General features: G+C 37.7%; 1 protein-coding gene across 6 annotated transcripts in view; it reads right to left on the bottom strand.

Moving 5' to 3' along the window:
- Nucleotides 1-520: 520 nt before the first annotated feature.
- MGAT4C (MGAT4 family member C) overlaps nucleotides 521-19,007 on the bottom strand; it is a 420,654-nt gene continuing 402,167 nt past the window's right edge. For 4 of the 6 annotated variants that reach the window (XM_061369336.1, XM_061369335.1, XM_061369337.1 and 1 more), the window contains 4 exons: nucleotides 17,079-17,218; nucleotides 8,013-8,168; nucleotides 4,116-4,263; nucleotides 521-2,275 (listed from right to left, as the gene is read on the bottom strand). In XM_061369336.1, coding sequence (XP_061225320.1) covers nucleotides 1,119-2,275; nucleotides 4,116-4,263; nucleotides 8,013-8,141 — 1,434 coding nt within the window. In that variant the 5' untranslated portion in view covers nucleotides 8,142-8,168; nucleotides 17,079-17,218 and the 3' untranslated portion in view covers nucleotides 521-1,118. Of the gene's footprint in view, nucleotides 2,276-4,115; nucleotides 4,264-8,012; nucleotides 8,169-17,078; nucleotides 17,219-19,007 lie in introns of those variants that run through there. The other 2 variants (XM_061369338.1, XM_061369340.1) reach the window with 2 other exon arrangements.

Below are 19,007 nucleotides of genomic sequence, written 5' to 3'. Positions count from 1 at the left end.
TCAGAATTAGAAAACTGAAGGCGGGGGGGGAGAAGTAAACTTAGAAACGTATTACCTTTTCATTGAATCAAGATTCTTCATTTTGTGTCCAGCCTATTGGCTACACATCATCTGGGAAAGTCTGGTGATTACATTCACCTTCAGTTGGTTAACCTGATACACTTTACATTTGTAAATGGACTGTACATGTAGATATGGAACGCATAGCAAGCCTTTGAAAGCATGCTGTAGTATTTAGCTATGTGAAAACCTCTCACAGAGAGTACTGCATATGGCGAAGGAACAGAAAATGCTGAATATGAGATCTGTTAAGATGCCTGTCTAAGTAAACAGTGTTGCCCTTGAGGTGCTTGGGTTTGATAGTGACATCTGTACTCAAACAGAGTGCTTGCTTACTGCAAGGCATCTTTTTTTGAATAAGGAGAGTAAATTGGTCCCCTAAGAAATATAGTATCCAAATAGTGCTTGTTTCAGTGAAAGGACGCAGGAAAAAGAACAAAAGATATTTGTTGAGACAGGCTAACAGATGCAATTATGTATTTTATACATAGTTGTCATGTCAGATTTATAATTTTACATACATTCCCTTTTGAAAATGATTAGCCACGCTATTTTCTTACAGTGCTCAGAATGAAACTGCCAGTTACGGGGCAGATTTCCTTGTCACAACTGCCTTTAAAAGAAACACATCACCAGCTATTGTACAAATGCATACTACCACAACATTTTAAATTTATATATGCATAAAGTGCAATCTTATTTCTTTTCACAACAAACTGGTCATAGCTTTAAAACTTTTGGTAATTATAGGACGTTTTGTTTAGTCCTGTTTAGTCCAAATGATCTCTCTCACAGAGAAATGTTAATAAAAAAGGGTTTGAAGATCTCAAGTGAGGTTTGAGAACTTTGCATTTCCTATAAAATTCAAAAATTTCAACAAATGTTTGTATATTGCCTGGCCAAGCTAGTAAAAAATAAATTGCTTTGCTTGTTTTGTGATTTCCCCAGATTTTTTGCGTCTTTAGTGATGAGCTTGAAATGTCAGTTTTTCTAGGGAATGACACCAGTTGGGACCCAGATGACTGTATGCATTCTGTACCTTCTCAGGTGGCTTTACTTTATTGATTTGGTGTTTGAGAAGTCCAGACGCTAATGCTTCTAATGATCAGCCATTCTTTTTGACTTTTGGTTACAAGTATTCTCATGCAGTTAATATCAAACAGGACTTTGTGCTCTACATCTGTTATTTCAATATTCCCATTTTTGAATTCCCCTAATCTCAAGTAGGTGGTGCATTGTCTCCCATTTTTACTTCCTACAATCTTTTCTCCTACTTCCAGGGCTCCATGATGCAAAATGTCATTTTGCCGGTCTTCAGTTCCAGTGACAACTTTAATTTTACTGACTTTAATGGGCCTTTCAAATACAATCCCGTAGAAGTCTCCAGTAGAAGGAGCTTTGCCCCAGAAGTACTCGTCAATGCTGCTGTAAGCCTTGCTTGCCTCATAGTTTTCAAATACATTCATGTTGGTGTGTAAGTTTGCAGGTGGATTGTCAGGGATATCAAATGATTCCTCTTCAAAATCATCATCCTTTAATTTGTTTTCAGCTCCTTTGTAAGATGAGTAGTATCCCATGTGCTGGAACAGAGATGGCTTAAAACGTATCACTTCCTTTTGAGCCAACAGCCCACGGAAGTGGATAAGCAGCCAATCGCAAGGCATTTCTTGGTAGAACATCAATAAAAAATGGGCCAGGCGTGGGAGGTCATGGGAATGGTAAAGCTTTCCAATGTAACCCAGTTTGGAGAATTCCAAAGTCACCCAGTAAGACCCTTCTCGTGAGGTAATTACTTTCTTAACAGTAGTAAAAAAATTCTTTGAGCACCGAACATCATCTTCTAGCATCACATAATAGTCAGAAAGATTAGCACAAAAGTTAAGAAGAAAGGCATAATCTACATTTTGTTTGGATCGAAACTTCACACGGTCCTCTGGGTCATTGTAATTTCTTTTCAGACCATCCAGTACAGGATAATACTCCTCAGGGACGTGAATCACTATTAATCTGCCTGCAATTATGTGGTGTGCAAATTTCTGTGAAATATCCTGGACCATCGCTTCACACCAGGCTGAGTCAAAATCTGCCAGTTGCACTACCACTGCAATTTCTTTGAGTTCCTCATAACTTGATTGCTCAAATATGGACTTGATGGTCTCAAGCAAGTAGTTTCCTTTCTTCCGTTTCACAGAGGATAGCCCAATTGTAAGATACCCTGTACAAAAGATAATTCAAACAAAAACTGAGTATCTCATATTGACCAAATTCCACCACAAAGCTGTTCTCCAGAGCTGTGCTTACATTATATAAAACTAGTAAAACTTTACTATAAAAAATAGTGAAGACTGAGAAATTTGGTATGTGAGTCTACTAAGCTGCATGTAACAAAGGGTGTTTATTGCCTTTTTATGAAAGAAGAATCACATCACAAGCAAATAGACATAAGAAGACTGTTGCATTAAACATTCACTTCTTAACTGCAAGGAATGGCATGTAGTGGACAAAAGCCAAAGCAGTGTGCACACATATGCCTGGTAGAGGAAATCACACAGACAATTATAAGGCTCTAAAATCTGCTAAAAGATAAGGGATTATGAGATATGATTGACACACAAGGAGCTACAAAATGCAGCACAACAACTTAAGCTATATATTAATTGCCAAACTTTTCTCATTCTAAGCAAGACTAGTTACACTTAAGCATGATTTTACATTTTTATGAACATTGCATGAATACATTTTTCTCTGTGTTAAGTTTTAACTGAATTTTTCCAATTTTACCTTGCTAGTAGTTCTTCTAATGAGCTTTCAGGACTCCTTGAGCATTTTACAGGGAACTTCAGTTGCAAAATGTAATTTAGATATTATTTCAAAGTAGAAAAGAACTTACTACCTCATACCTGTGGTTGTATAAATATTTTCTAAATCTTTTACGTCTTTCTAGGGAGATATGCATCTTATTTATAAGAGAAAAATATTCATCTCTGCTGTTTGGAATCACTGCCATTGCATTTTTGCCCGCAGTTGAAATGAGTATGCTATGTTCTAATATATCTATTTTTTTCTAACTTCTGATGTAAAAAACTGTTAAAACTTTATAATTGACAGGTCATACTTCAGTTGAACCTACCCCAGCTTTCTTAAAATATTGTGTTTTGTAAAAGACTGCTCTAAGAAACTGATTCAGAGTTTCCCCCAAGGCTTAAGTCTGCTCAAAATGCACCTGTACAGTGAAGTACAACCCCCAGAAGCCGTTTACACTGCCTGCAGAGCCCAAAATTTCTCAAATCTGATCTGAAAAAAACTTATGGCTTTCTATGAATACCAACAAATCACAGATGATTTTATTTTATCCCTTATGCTTGGACTTCTGACCCTTGTTTATGTTTGTGAAATGATCAGTTTGGAAACCAGGTGACACCTGTCTAAAAACTAGGTATGGCAGTATTTCACTTCAAGATGAAAGTCTTGAACCCTGCCTAGAGTCAGAATATCTAGATAATCCATCTAAAGATGGCTGCAAGAAGAATCCTCCTTTACTGTCACCATAATAGCACAATTCACCTTCCTTCTTATCACAGCTAAATGAGCAAGGAAGCATATTCACAGCTGTTGGACTGGCAGAACAGGAGACCTGAAAGGTGTATCTATGTGAAGCCAGCATACCATAAATTGGATTTACTGGTTATACAAACAGATGCGGACAGTAGAGTCTCGGGGTGGTTATAGATCACCACCAGCACATGCCTTGTTCCTGCTTTCTTAATCATCTCCTGGCCTGCGAGGAGATCCACAAAGATGTGCTCCCACAGACCATCTAAGTCCTGTCTGCAGGATAACTACAAGTCAGGCATTTGATCAGCAGGTAACCAAGCTGTGAGGCCAGGGTGAACTAACAGCTGCCCAGGAACTGCCTGTGCAGAGGCAAATAGCTGTTTCACTAACTCTCTGAGGTTGTCACTGATTAACTCAGCCCCTCTTGTCTAGAAATATCACAGGGACTATGTGGTTTTCAGCCATTTTTAAATTATAACATTCAGATTACAGTTACTTACTTTTCCTTGGCAAAGGCGTGCCAGCTAGGTAGCGATATGAAATGTTTATAGATCCTGAGAAATTAGACAAATCTTTAAAAGTGTGAACATAGCGCTCTGGGTTGAGCTGGTGAGTGGCTGTTTCTCTGAGTAATTGCTTGTCCCCTTCCTATTAGTGAGAAAACAAAAAGGAGAGGGAGAGAGACAAACACATTTGTGAATACCAGCTAGAGAGGAAACATGGACATGCAGGGTTCCAAGAACAACAATTTTCAGTGTCATCTTTTGTGAAAGCATGTAGATGTCACTTCATTTCTTTTAAAAGCCCCATTACTGAATATCATACATTTTTGGCTACAGAAAAATATATCATAACCCTTCAGATTACGGAAACAGGGAAAGAAAAAAGAAGTATTTTGAGCAAAAGCTCTGTAAAGGTTGGAAACACTAAATTATTAAAAAAAAAATGCTGCAGTATTCAGAAGATGTATAAGAAAGCATCAACAAGCAACAGATGAGAGAATTTTCATAGATGGAGAAGTGAGGGAGATTTTTTGAAAATATTTTCAGTTCAAAAAAAACCCAAAACAACAACCCACAAAACAATTGCAAAGAAAGATGAAACTGTATCTTGGCAGCTGGCTCATTTTGTGATTTTTCCGAGTAGCTTCAGCTCAGGTTTGTGACAAGAAGAAATGCACGCAGTCATCGAGACAGCCGAAACTTTTGCTGGCTTTCATGAACAGTTTGATGGCATAGGAAAAAAGGCAAATTTATTACTATACTTCCTCTTACTGCTTCCTTCTCCTGTCTTTTTCTTTAAAGAGGCTTCCTTAGCCATCATAAATTCACTTAAGGGAAGGAGCAGCTTCATTTAGGAGTGCTCTATCCATAAGCTCAGTTGGGCCTAAGGGAAAATCTGTTCCTTAGTCCTTAAGAAAAGGCAAAATATCTAACAAGTTGTAGTGTCATGAGACTGAATTTAAAGTTAGGAATGATTATATAATTTACATGGGTGAATTCTAGTCTGATGACAGGCCATTGAATAAGTTCATTTCTTCTGATATATACAGTATGTAAAACCACTAAAAACTAAATACTGCATTGTGAAGTGATAGTATTGATGCTAACAAGAACAACCACAGAAACAGTAAACAGCACTCATATTTAATGGTATAAATACTAAAAAAAAAGTCAAATATATATTTATAGCACAAAGAAAGATTTTTGTCAACCAATCTTAGGTTCATTTTAACTTCATTATTTTTCTTTTGTAGAAGTAATAAATAATACACTTCTGAGTTTAGTAAAGATCTTTGGCAGACATAAAGGTGCATCCACCTGCACTGTTACTCTCTCTTCAACTGCAATGCCTTTCCAGTTAATTTCTTTCTAGAGCTCCTATGATACTTTGCATTTGCCCATAAGATATGAGAAGAGGGTTTATGCTGATAAAATTCCAGATTAAAATGTAACTTAATAGGCTAGGAAGAGAATGCACCCAAACTTCAGATTTTCTATGAAAATCAAAAAATGTCAAATTAAAAAGAAAAAGGGATGGTCCAAAAACTTTCTTTTTTTAAGCCCAGCCTTTTTGTAATGTCAAAAAACATCATGTGTCATTGGTTACAGAATGGAACACCACAATAGTTTGTTTCATAAGGCTTTGGAATGGAAATCCATTGTGCTGAGGTTTTTCTGCATAAAAAGTTTCAAAATGTTTGGAAATAGAGAATGTCAGGATAAAATGTTTTGATTTTAACAAGTAAAATATGTAAACTGACCACTACAATTTTCCTTTTTTTTTTTTTCTTCTCTTTAAGAAATGTCTTTTGTGGCTAACAATCCTTTTTAAAATTGTTGTTGTTTTCATTCCTTTGTTGAATGAAAAGAAAAACTGAAATATGGATTTTGCAAAAAAAATTAAATCTGGTTCTTCTCTCTCTGACTACTATGCAGAGGTCAATGAAGCTGAAGAGCTTGATTAGGTCTCCTTAGTTTTCTCTAATTTTTTCTATGGTAGTTCTAGCTTTCATCTGTTAACAAACCACTAACTTACATTCCAGTGTTAGCTGAAGCCTGGGAGATTTCTGTGGGTTCCACTGGGCAAAGTGCCAAAAGTTCTCCATTCTTTATAAAGATACTCTGCTCCACTAAGGATGCTGTGTCAGCTACAATAGTACTGTTGTTTTCATAGTGCCTAAAATAATGATTAGCATTCCCAGAAGTGTGCAAAAGGCATGTTTCAATTACAGTTCTCTTACAACTCATAATATGTATAAAAAAATCACTTCATATATTGTGCTATCTGGTTGTATTAATTCAGTATGTCTTCAAAATATTTGATTAGATGTGGCTCACAAGCTGCAGATGAAGCACCTTACACTGCTCTGCTGACACACATGCATCAACATTGTACAGTCCTTAACAAACATACTTAAGCAATTTTCTGAGGTGGACCCATTGCCACAGCAAATGCCCTGAAGAAAACAGTGAAAGGATTCTTCAGACAAGTGAGATTGTCTGAGCAAAAATGAAAAGTTCTCTCCTTTCTTAAAATTTGCCACAAGGAATTTCACTGTAATATTCTATTGTCCTGAAAAAGGCCACTTAGCTTTGGTGAAAGAAATAGTAGTCCTGAATCCCCTTGCACGGCCTGCTGCCCGAGACTGGGAAGAGAAACTGTGTCAGTTGCCTTCCTCTGTCAGTTAACTTCAAGAGATACTCCAGCAGGAAACTTACTACAATTTCAAAGTCAGAGGGCTTTTGGGTCTCTGAGGACTTTCAGACTCCCATTCCCTGAAGGGAACTGGTTAGCCTTCTGTTCTTGAAAGCTATCCCCAAGTCTGCTGACCAACAACACTGAAACTGCTCATCTTTTACCTCAGCAGAGAAAACACACCAGACAAGGTAACAAAGCTGTCAGACATGGTCAGGAAAGTTGAAAACAAACAAATAAAAACCACAAACAAACAAAAATAAATAAACTAAAAAGTCAACAACCTAATATATTTGAGAAAGTGCTTGATGTACCATGAAGTTATCAGGGGATCTGGGAGAATTGCCAGAAGACTTGGCAAGAAACTTGTCTGGGAGCTACATGAATGCAAACATGCCAGAACTGTGATGATAGAAGCAATGAAGGGAGTGAATTTTTAAAAAACGGAAAAAACCCCAGCAAATTAGGAATAAGACATGGAGCCATCTGGGGAGCTGGCAAATATCACAGGAAAAGATTTCAAATTAAGAGGAACACCATTAGCAGTGATAATAAAAGCACTTTCAGAAACATCTGGGGGACTTTGAAGCAATTAGTGAGTGGAGAAGAAGCACCAGGGAAAATACCACTGGAAAAAATAAAATATGTGATAAGCCAGGTCAAATTTCATCACAACCAAGAAATGATGAATAAATAAAACAGTGCAAAACCCTAGTACGAATACTGTTAGAGAAAGCAATTTGTCTGTAATGGAGTAACATGCTAGAAGCATGTGTTTTCAATTGTTTAAAAAGTACTAGCATAGTCTTAATATTGTAAATATTTAAGATATTGTTATAAGTAAAGTATTTTAAATTAAAATCACTAGCAAGTTATCTATGGTTCTGTTAAATCCATGCAAGGATTTTACTATTTGTGTATTGCATTTTTGTCATACTACATTCACTATCTCCCATACTTCCAATACACAATGGCCTATTTACTTCTGTGAAAAGGACTGTTAGGGTCTTACTGACACACACTATGTGCAGTATATATTGATAAGATGGCTTCATTATAAAGCACAATTTTTAATCATACTTCACAGTTAATGGTACACTAACAGGGTGGTACTGCAAAAATTATGAACTTTACGGCTTAACCAGGGATGTGTCATGTTCTGTTGTTCCAGGATCATTTCTTCCACCTGAAAAACTTACCAAAACATAACCATCTTCAATGTACAAATTCATGAACAGCAAGCAAATGACAAGAACTCCTAAGAATGACACTGCTGATCGTTTCCGCAAGCATCTCATTTTATCACAATATTTCAAGCTGTGTCTCATGTGAAGAACGGTATATAGTAATGTCACCTATGAAAGAAAACCACAGTATTACAAGAACTTCCCCTCTGATAATCATGATAGCAAATCAACTTACTGTCAGATGTATCAAATCCTTCAAACACTCATAACCTATACCATTTAAGGTTGAATTAATTTTATTTAATCATTGTCCTCTTCAATTTTAATGTACAGTTGTCTATAATTTAAGTGTGCTTTTTTTTCTCTTTTTTTTTTTTTTTTAATTTTTTGTCAGTAAAGGAAGAAAGCACACTTTTTCCTACCCATTTTAGGCTGGAATTGTGATGTCAGTGTAGTAGGAATGACAAGAAGATGAGTTTCCCATGTGTAATTGTCAGATCGCAGCTTGATGGCAAGAGATGAAGTGCATTGTCTCCCTGTCTACCGGAGTCTCCTTCCAAAGACAGCTCAGGCCAAATCTATTGTATGACAGTGTCATTGCTCATAGGAGAATTATAGATACCAGAACTACCAGGCAAAAATGAGATACCTTCCCTGCAGTGAGAAGGCAAGTATCAAGACTGCAGCATTCTCTAGCCTTAGACCTCTGTACTATGATAGAAAAGTTCTCACTGGAAGAGTCATTTTCTACAGAAGAAGAAAGATAGATGCCTGCCTTAGATCAGACACATCTGAGGTGAATTTTGGGAAGTCCTTACTCTTATTAGATGAATTGTACAAAGAAAGTATCAGAAATCCACTCCATAGCTCAATTCAAGATCAAGAAAGAGGACTGTCTAGTCATATCACAATATTGAAACAATAAAACATACTCAAATTAGTAATTTTATTATTTAAAACAGGATAAATTCTGTTTCTGGCTACCAAATCAGAAGCATTAACCTATGTAGGACTACATGTTTTTGAAAAAGATCTGGCCACAAACTAAAGAAACGGAATTCAGATCAGACAGGAAAAACTCTGATGGATTCTTAACTAAAAAGAAGTCTATAAGCTCATTATTTGTGTTCTCATTTGTTTAAGTACAAATGTATTTGGGCTATTATTCATAACAATGTCTGATTTTTCTAGCAAATTTAATATATAGAAACCGTGTACAAATGGAAAGTTTATAGCTGTCTTATGGCTTTCTATGATGGGGCTATGGATCTGATGGACAGGGGTAAAGCAGTTGATGTCATCTACCTGGACTTGTGCAAAGCATTCAACACTGACTCACACGACATCCTTGTGTCTAAATTGGGGAGACATCAATTTGATAGGTGGACAACTTGATGGATAAAGAACTGGGTGGATGTCCGCATTCAAAGGGTTGTAGTCAATGGCTCAATGTCCAGCTGGAGACATGTGACGAGTGGTGTCCCTCAGGGATCAGTGTTGGGACCAGTCTTGTTCAACATCTTTGTCGGTGACATGGACAGTGGGATTGAGTGCGCCCTCAGCAAGTTTGCCAATGACACCAAGCTGTGTGGTTTGGTTGATATGCTGGAGGGAAAGAATGCCATCAAGATGGACCTTGACATGCTTGTGAGTTGGGCTGATGACAATCTCATGAAGTTTAACCATGCCAAGTGCAAGGTCCTACACCTGGGTCGGAGCAATCCCAGGCACAGCTACAGGTTGGGCAGAGAAGAGATTCAGAGCAGCCCTGCGGAGAAGGACTTGGGGGTGCTGGTCGATGAGAAAATGGACATGAGCCAGCAGTGTGCGCTTGCAGCCCAGAAAGCCAACCGTATCCTGGGCTGCATCAAAAGGAGCATGACCAGCAGGTCAAAGGAGGTGATTCTGCCCCTCTACTCTGCTCTCGTGAGACCTCACTTGGAGTATTGTGTACAATTCTGGTGTCCTCAACATAAAAAGGGGAATGGATCTGTTGGAACAAGTCCAGAGGAGGGCCATGAGGGTGATCAGGAGACTGGAGCACCTCCCATATGAAGATAGTCTGAGAAAGTTGGGGCTGTTGAGCCTGGAGAAGAGAAGGCTGTGTGGAGACCTCATAGCAGCCTTCCAGTATCTGAAGGGGAGCTATAGGGATGCCGGGGAGGGACTCTTCATCAGGGACTGTACTGATATGACAAGGGGCAAAGGGTTCAAACTTAAACAGGGAAAATTTAGATTGGATATAAATAGGAAGCTCTTTCCTGTAAGGGTGGTGAGGCACTGGAATGGGTTGCCCAGGGAAGTTGTGAATGCTCCATCCCTGGCAGCGTTCAAGGCCAGGTTGGACAGAGCCTTGGGTGACATAGTTTAGTGTGAGGTGTCCCTGCCCATGGCAGGGGGTTTGGAACTAGATGATCTTAAGGTCCTTTCCAACTCTAACTATTCTATGATTCCATGATTCTGTGTGAAGTAGTAAACAGCACTGTATGTGCAGTTTTTAGCCCTGCATTTAAGGAACTCCATATTTAAAGCGCTGAAATCTAAACTGACACAAAATAGGCCAAATTAGGAATTACAGAAAAGTTTTTTCATGTCATATAGAAAATTTTCTGGCCTAATAACAAAAAACATTCCAAGAGCAAAATTCAGTCTATATTTGCTTTGCCAGAGTGATTAAATATATCTAACAATATGAGTCCATTAGACTCCGGAGAACAGGTAGGTAAATGCAAGTATTGGTTCAACTGCAAAGTTTTTTCTATATAGATTCAAGATGAACTGCAGTAAATGGACATCAGGTGCACACTGAACGATTTAAAATTACGATGTTGAAAATAAGAACAACTTACCTGTCGCACAAAGGAGAAAACCCCTACTTAATAACAGTATAGATATCTGTCCCTGTTTATTTGAGGGTGGGCTCAATAGCCGCAGGTTGATTATCCTTAAGCTGAAAAAGTCTAATGTAGCTATTTTTTAGGTTACAGCAATTATCTCCTTTTCCTTAATATCCAATGAAAATAAATATCAGTAAGGAGCTGTCAGGGCCATGAATCTCCGAACTCTTGCCCCTCCACCTGTGACAGCACAGTGGTTGCTGGGTGTCTTTGGGTTCCAGCAAGCTGTTATGGAAATGAAAGACTGCCCCTGTTTTAGCAAAGACAGTGTTACACATGCAGTTTGGATTTCATTTGGTTTCTTTCCTCCTTCCTTCCCCCTTCTTCCCCCCATTACAGCTCCTGATTTTCGAAGCAATACACTTTTAAAAATTTATCAGAGGATCACTGGATTAAATACTGACACTTCTCAAATAATGGTGTGAACTGACCTGACTACTGAAAAGTCAAGTAGTCTGGGTTGGAGTGCTTGTAGGAACTGGCACCTATAAATGCAGCAGTGCAATACAGTTGAACATATTAAATTTTTTATTTTTAAAATATGGGAATAAAGAAATATTGGGTTTGTTTTGGGGTTTTGGTTTTGGTTTTTGGTTTGTTTTTTTTTTTTTTTTGGTTGGGGTTTCTTTTTGGGTTTTTTGTTTGTAGTGTTTTTTGGGTTTTTTTTTTTTTCTGTTGCAGGATGTGTGTAAGTGCCAGAATTGCTGCTTGGACTGCAGTATTACACTGTTCCCTGATCTTTTCTCTGAGCAGCCAGACTGAAGTCCCAAAGGGTGAGGAAGGAGACTTGCAGCTACGTTTGTTGGTCTGTATTAGCTTTTCCTGTATTAGTTTTTCCCCACTGCGGTTTTAATTAAATCATTATTATGTTGGATTAGGAATAAAAATTAAGGGAATGGCAGGCGAGACTGGACGAACATAGGACTCTTATTACAAAAGCTGATGCAGAGAAAGGGAAGAGCCCAGTGTGTCCACCCTCCCAAGGAAAACACTTGCAATTCCTGTGTTGGTTTCGAACAAGTCATTGGAACATTCCTGTTTTACAACTAGATTCCGTGAAATCGTTGTAAGCAGAACACCATTTCGGTGAGGTTTCTTTGTTCATAAAACCTATTGGTAGGTTGATACTAACTGAACGAACTGAAAGGAAGGACTACCCAGCTAGGGCGCGTCACAGAGGAGGCATGGAGCCATCACTAACACCAGATGGCAGTGCCGACGCGTACTTGACAGCCTTCAACCTGCTCTTAAACCTGCTCCTTCCAACCAGTTTGAAGTTACTATTTGATATACGTACACTGTAAGCCTTTAGCTAAAAACGTGCACATACATATATACAGACAGAACTCTTTGCATCTTCCTGTAACTGCTTCTTGTTGCCAGCTTTGTTTCCAGTCAATAGCATTGCATTGTGGAACAGTAGACAAGTGAAGTTTGCAAGGAAAAAAAGGTAAATTTTACCTTTTTTGTAGGTGATGTTAGTCATCTTTTGAAAAATAGCCTCAGAAGCTCCCATAGTGAGTTCCCAATGGTCTTTAAGACCACTTGAGCATAGCATTCACCATTACTCAAAATTAAGACTTTAAAATATATATTAAAAAGGCTTTGATTCATAGTTAAATTCTGAATTCAGAGCTTTTCTTGAAGATTTTATGCCTTCATTATTCATGCACAATTAAGTAGCTATCAGAATGCTATATAAATGTAATTTGTTTCATAAAGCTGCCCTTAAGAAGTTAAATGGAATAATTAATAAATATGTATGAATTCTAAGTTTTTTCCTTTCTATGAGACATACTGTTTTTCTCAGTGTTTTCAGAGAGAGCTGTTAAGACTTTATATCTCTATGCACATGTATGTGTTGCCTTCAAACAGAATGTGTGCAGTTTTAGGCTGTAATATGAAACTATAATTCGCTTGAATTTCTAAAATGATGCAGCAATAAAAAGACAGTGAGCTAATACAATAAAATGACACACCTTTACACTTTGAAGCCGTTCTTTATAGGATATGTAAAGACGTGAAAGCTGTGTAAAGGCCAAAACTGATTGTCACATGATAGGGTGATATTTTCTCTTGCAAAATTTACAACACTCATGAGGAATTTAAATTGTTTTAAAAAACAAATATTGAATGACTTTCCAGTAAAAGTCTAGTCTTAATAAGCCATCTCCTTGAAAGCAAGAACTGAATTTTAAATATTTAAATTTAAATATTTAAATTTTTTTGGCATATTTCAATTTTGATGTCAATATAGCTGTTCCCAAGAAGACAAATTGAGAATAAGATTTCTTTTTTTTTTTTTTTATCTTTTCAGAGGAAATAATAATTTCTCCAGACCATATACATGCACTTGCTGTGGTGTACCTTTTCATATTCAATCCACTGTAATACTTCATCATTTTCTGACAATACTAGTGATTTGTGTCTTGTCCTGTTTTCAAAGATTACTGTCTAGTTTCCTAATCTCTTTCCTCCTCAATCAGATGTGCAAAAAAGGCTCTGTGGTATTCCTTTACCCTTAAGTATGCCAACCTGGGTTAATGTCTTAGTGTTACCTAACCAATACATTGAACCTGCTTGTATTTACAGATGTGCAGAGATGGAACAACAAGGTCATCTTTGCATTATACTCTGGTCTGTCTGAGTGCCTGTATCCCAGTAACTCAAGAAGAGTTGCTTTCTTGCAGAAGAACTTATGACTGTCACAAGTGACAACTGTGTTACCTTTATATTATAATATTTCCAAATCAGTCATGCAGCTTTGCCTGTTACTGCAGAGTCTGTATTCCAGGAGAGACAATAGAACAGATCCACTACCACGTTCATTATATCAACAAAATCCATAAACAACACACAAAAAAACATGACCGGATTATTAAACCCCTTGTGTGCAATCCCCAGTTTAACTAAGACACTCAGAAGTAGGTCATTCCTCAGCCTTGTGACATACCATTCCACCATTGTTTAACTGAATTGCTTTACTTGACTCAGTATTTGTTCAAATTGTTTTTCAGCTTTTCTTTTTGGAAGACTGCTCATGGTACCTCAAGGATTGCATTCAGTCAACTTTACAAAGTGTCAAAGAAAACACTTTCAGGAAAAAAGAAGACAAGAAAAATGTAATTTTTTTACATGACTATTATTAAATTTTGCATGTGTTATGCTCTTATGCAAAATTAAAGAAGTCTAGATTGTGATATACATTTGAGTTATGGTTGTTAGCAAACTAGAGAATTATAATTAATAGGCTATTCTTTGGGGCTCAGGTAGACTCCCAGCAAGATTCACTGTCTGTCTTACCTACCTTGAAGTACCTATAAAACGTTTAAGGCTGACAGACAGGATGTTTGCTGTCACTGGCAGCAGGCAAGTAAAAACTAGTCTGAAAGAGAGGAAGGTTTAATTCAGAATGCGGTTAACAAATCCAGAGGGTAGCGCTCAGGTTTTAAACTAGTGGTAAGGGCATTTTTCGAATGGCTTACCACTGTGTATATCCACATGATCAAAATAAATGGTTTAAAGATTACCCTGTCTTGTGACAATACAGAAAGTTAAAAAGAGGCATATAAGCAGGTATATTACTCAAAATTAACACTGATAAATGGATGGGCAAACAAATGGATTTTAAAAAGGGATTTGAAAAGCGTATTGATCCTTGATCCACAGAAGGTGAGAGATTATTTCAAACACTGATGTAGCATACAGATATACACAGACTCTAACAGCCTGGGAAAAAGATAGAGTGTTTGGGAACAAAAGATGCTTCAGCTGAAGCAAGTTACCAAACAATACAGGACAGTAAAGAGCTTAGTTTCAATGTGGGTGTTGGAGGATGAAGTGCCTTTCCCATCTGACAACTTCAGAGTCATAAAATGAAGCCACAAAACTTACTTTGGCCATAGTGCTTTGAGCAACATGTAACATATTTCTTCTGGTGTGGACAAGTCAAATCTAATCAAGAGGAGGATATGACTAAGAAGTGTGAAAACATATTGACTTAGACCATAAAGCACTGTTTAATCCGTCACTGCATGAATGGCTGTATATACAGCTGGATATGTTTTATCGAGTAAGTTGTAGTGCAAAAGATGGGTTTTAGAAAAATGATATAGACAATGAGTTAATGGCATGTGGAAAAAGCCTGTAAGGCAAAAAAAAGTGACAAAGAAATCTGAAATAGCCCTGAAGTTCTGCTCCACAGAGACAAATCAGAGGAGAAAATGAAACAGCATGAGCATGAAGAGGAAAGAGACATCCCTCTGTAACATCCAGAGAGAGATTAGAAGCTTTTAGAGATATGGGAGTGGGGGTTTAGGCTGCATCAGAAATAAAGGCAGAAATCTTTGAGCACTGAAAATAGCACTGGACACTATTCACATGAAAGGATTTATAGAAAGATGAGATAAAGATTGAATTAAATAGATGTTAAATATGTTTTATCTATTGACTCATCAATGAATGAAAGACATGGATACAAGCACTGATAGATTCAACAGCAAGGTAAAACTTTTATGGACAATTGTCATACAGTACATCTCTATAATGTGTGAGTACAGAGCTATCACATACTATGGGGCTATCAGGCAAGCCAAATTCCTTGAGTCTATTAGATACTGATCTGAATAAACTGGAGGGACATGCTAGTCTGAAGATACCCCTGCAGATCTCAGTCTCTTCACTGAAAGCAAAGACTATATCAGCTAATCTCTGAGCAAGACTTAAGACTTCGGTAAATTAACATTTGCCTCCAGTATCTTGCCTGAGGTCTATAGCTCAGAGCTTGTACTTTGCCATAATCAAGCACCTTGGGTATTACCACTGTTGTAATGGAATTGCACAGAGATATAGACACATTTTTTTGTGTGAAGAAAGTCAGTGTGCTTGACCAAAGCCAATTAAGCCTCATGAGAAAAGTTTAATCTGACCCTGGCTAAATCTGGTCATGGTTTTCTCTACAGCACACCTTGTAGTCTCATTTAACGAAAAGGTAAGCAGTTTTTTTACAGAACTGCAGAATCACAGAATGGTTGAGGTTCGAAGGGACCTCCAGAAGTCATCTAGTCCAACCTAACTGTTTAAGTGGAGTAACCTGGAACCAAGTGCCCAGGACCATGTCTAGGTGGCTTTTGGATATCTGAAGATGAAGACTTCGCAACTGCTCTAGGCAGCCTGTGACACTGTTGTGTCACCCTTACAGTATAAAAGTATTCCCTGATGTTCAAAGGGAACTACCCATGTTTCAGTTTATGTCCACTGCCTCTGATTCCGTCACTGAACACAATTGGAAAGACCCTCTGTTTTCTTTACACCTTATCTTCAGGTATTCAGTACAGACTGAACAGTACTATCTCTCTCAGCCTTTCCTCATACAAGAGATGTGTCAGTCCCTTAATCAGTCCTGTGGCCTTTTATTGGACCCTCTTCAATACATCCATGTCTATCTTGTAGTTGGGAGCCCAGAACTGAATACAGCACTCTAGGTGTCACTTCATCAGTGCTGATTAAAGGAGAAGGATCACCACCCTTGACCTGATGGCAATGCTTTGCCTAATGCACCCCAGGACACCCTTCACTGTTGTGTAAGCCAGCACAGGCAGGGCAAAGGAACCACCACAAAATCATGGATGAAATGCAAAGAGTAAATTTATTTTTACTACCTCACCAACTAGGGAATCCCCAAAGCAGCACCTAGGCAGAGGCATGAAAGAAGGGGATGCAGGCAGCATGGAGATAGAGGATCACCAACCCTGCTGTTTTCAACCGTGTATTCAGAGCTTCACACAGGTGTAGTTTACCACTGTGCCTCAATCTTTCCACAACAGGTCAGGAGTGTTAAACTTGTTCAATAGGGTGCATCTAAGGCTATCATAGGCCTATGTTATCTAAACACAGATATTCTGCTTGTCAAACTCACAAGACCAAGCAACGATTAGTATAATAAATGTGTTTTTCAAGAATCCATCTGCAAGTAACTTGAGTGCATTAATGGTACTGCTTGCCAATCTTCTGCTATTTCCCCATAGCTTCCTTTGCTGCAAGGGCACATTGCTAGCTCTTCTTCAGCTTCATGTTCACTACAACTACCAAGTCCTTTTCTGCTAAGCTGCTTTCTAGTTGGGTGACTCCCAGTGTATATCGAGTGCCTGGAGTTGCTATTGGTGCAGGATGTTGAACTTACCTTTCTTAATGTTTATGAAGCTCCTGCCAGAACATTTTTCCAGCCTGTCAAGGTCCCTTTGGATTGCAGCACAACCCTGTGGTATACCATCCACTTCTCCCGGTTTTGTGTTATCTGCAATCATTTAGTCATTTGTAATCCTAGTGTGGAGAAAAATACAAAAGATTCTACATGGACCTGCATGAGTATATGACTAATTTGTAAAAATCCTTTGATGTAATCTTAACCCAAAAGGTGATGCTAGCCACTGAGTTGTGACAGTTCTTCTCTTCTCTCTTCTCGATTCACAGCGTTCACAGCTTGTTATATGGTGGCATTACCAGAGGTGCACAACCCTAAGGGTTTTTATATGATGAGGAACAAACAATATTTTTTGTGTTAAAAAATATCTTCTGGGGAGATATTCTTTGCATAGTGTGTAATGAACCTATGCCAGCTATCGAAAGATGCTTTAACATGGCATCCTTACATATTGTTTCAGAGAGCTTAACTAATAATGTGCATTTGGGGTATCCTGCCAAGATCAAAAAGTAAATGAATTTTTATTGGATAACTTCCAAATAATACAATCTCCTATTTTTATTTTATTTTTTTTTTTAAATGACATTGCTGGGCTCTGCACTACATTTAACTACTTCAGAAAGGGAAAAGTCTACTTGGAAAGATGGCTAACCATTACAAAGCAACTCTCAAACTCACAAGATTCTTCCATATAGTTGATTATTTGCCCAAAGCCATGTGTCTGTGAAGTTAATGGTACCCTGGGGAAATAATGTAAAATAGATTAGGAGATTAAATGTGAGAAAATTGGTTTTCACGGGCCATATTACTAATCTTTGTCTAAGATAAGTGTTTCATTAAGATTTTCCACTGAGTACCTAGGCAGCAGCTTCCTGATCAATAAAATAACTCATTCTAAAGAGAAGTCTTAGGAAACTGTGTATGGGTGTGGGGGTATCAAAAATTTGCTATTTTTTCTTTTTCAAATAAACAAATTTCAGTAAGTTTTGATGAATAATGTTTGTTGCTTTTTTAAAAAATGTTTTGTGTGATGAACTTGATATTGCCTCCCATAAAATATACTGCTATAATATTTTTTTTTTCAGTAGAAGCAATACAATGGGAACAAGATATGCCCAAAATTTCTCATCTTCAGCTCTAATTCTGCAGCCAGATTTACCAACAGGACCCCAACTTATATCTCTGAAACTTTTAATAGATTCACAAACTGGTAGCCTTACATTTATTTTAAGTCTTACATTTATTTTGTTTTTGCAAGAAAGAATTAAAATTATTTTTGCTGTTCAGTGAACTTTGACATTTATAGTCTAGTCTAGCCTTGATCTATTACATGAATTGATGATGATTATATAACTAGTGGAGATGGTTTTAGAGGTAAAAATCTGCAACATATTTTCTTGAACTGTAATGCAATTAGGCCATGCAACCTAACTAGGATCTGCAGTGGGAGGGCTTAATAGGTGCTGTTGCAAATATCATCACTGCTACTGCCTTCTGAGTTATGCTAGATTAGAGACCTTGTGAATAATGCTTCATAGAAAGGAAGCAGACCAGATAAAGTAGGAGCTTTCAGTTGCCATGATGATGGTTTCAACTTTAATAACAAGATTTCCAGTAGAAGTCAGAAAATTGGCTCTAGGCAGAATTGAAAAAAGGCCTCAGGTGAATAGCTATATGTCAGCCTAAAAGGAATTTCAGATCCAAGCAGGTGAGTAGCATGGGATCTTTTCTCTAAAGCTGCTTTCACTGAACAGGGGGTCATGCTACCCTATATCTCTGTGATCTATCAAGGAAAACGACTTCCATTTGGGATGGAACATCTCTTCAAACTTCACACGTCTGCACGTAACTCCCTATGAAAATCTCTGCTATCCAGTGAGCAGCTGGAGCCTCATTTCGTTACAGTGA

The sequence above is a fragment of the Neopsephotus bourkii genome, unplaced genomic scaffold, assembly GCF_033783945.1.
Source record: "Neopsephotus bourkii isolate Nb327-2 ecotype Australia unplaced genomic scaffold, CSIRO-AGI_Nbou_v1 NB_1493, whole genome shotgun sequence".
Taxonomy (NCBI): Eukaryota; Metazoa; Chordata; class Aves; order Psittaciformes; family Psittacidae; genus Neopsephotus; species Neopsephotus bourkii.
The sequence above is the reverse complement of the archived record's forward strand: the minus strand, read 5'-3'. Positions and strand labels throughout refer to the sequence as shown.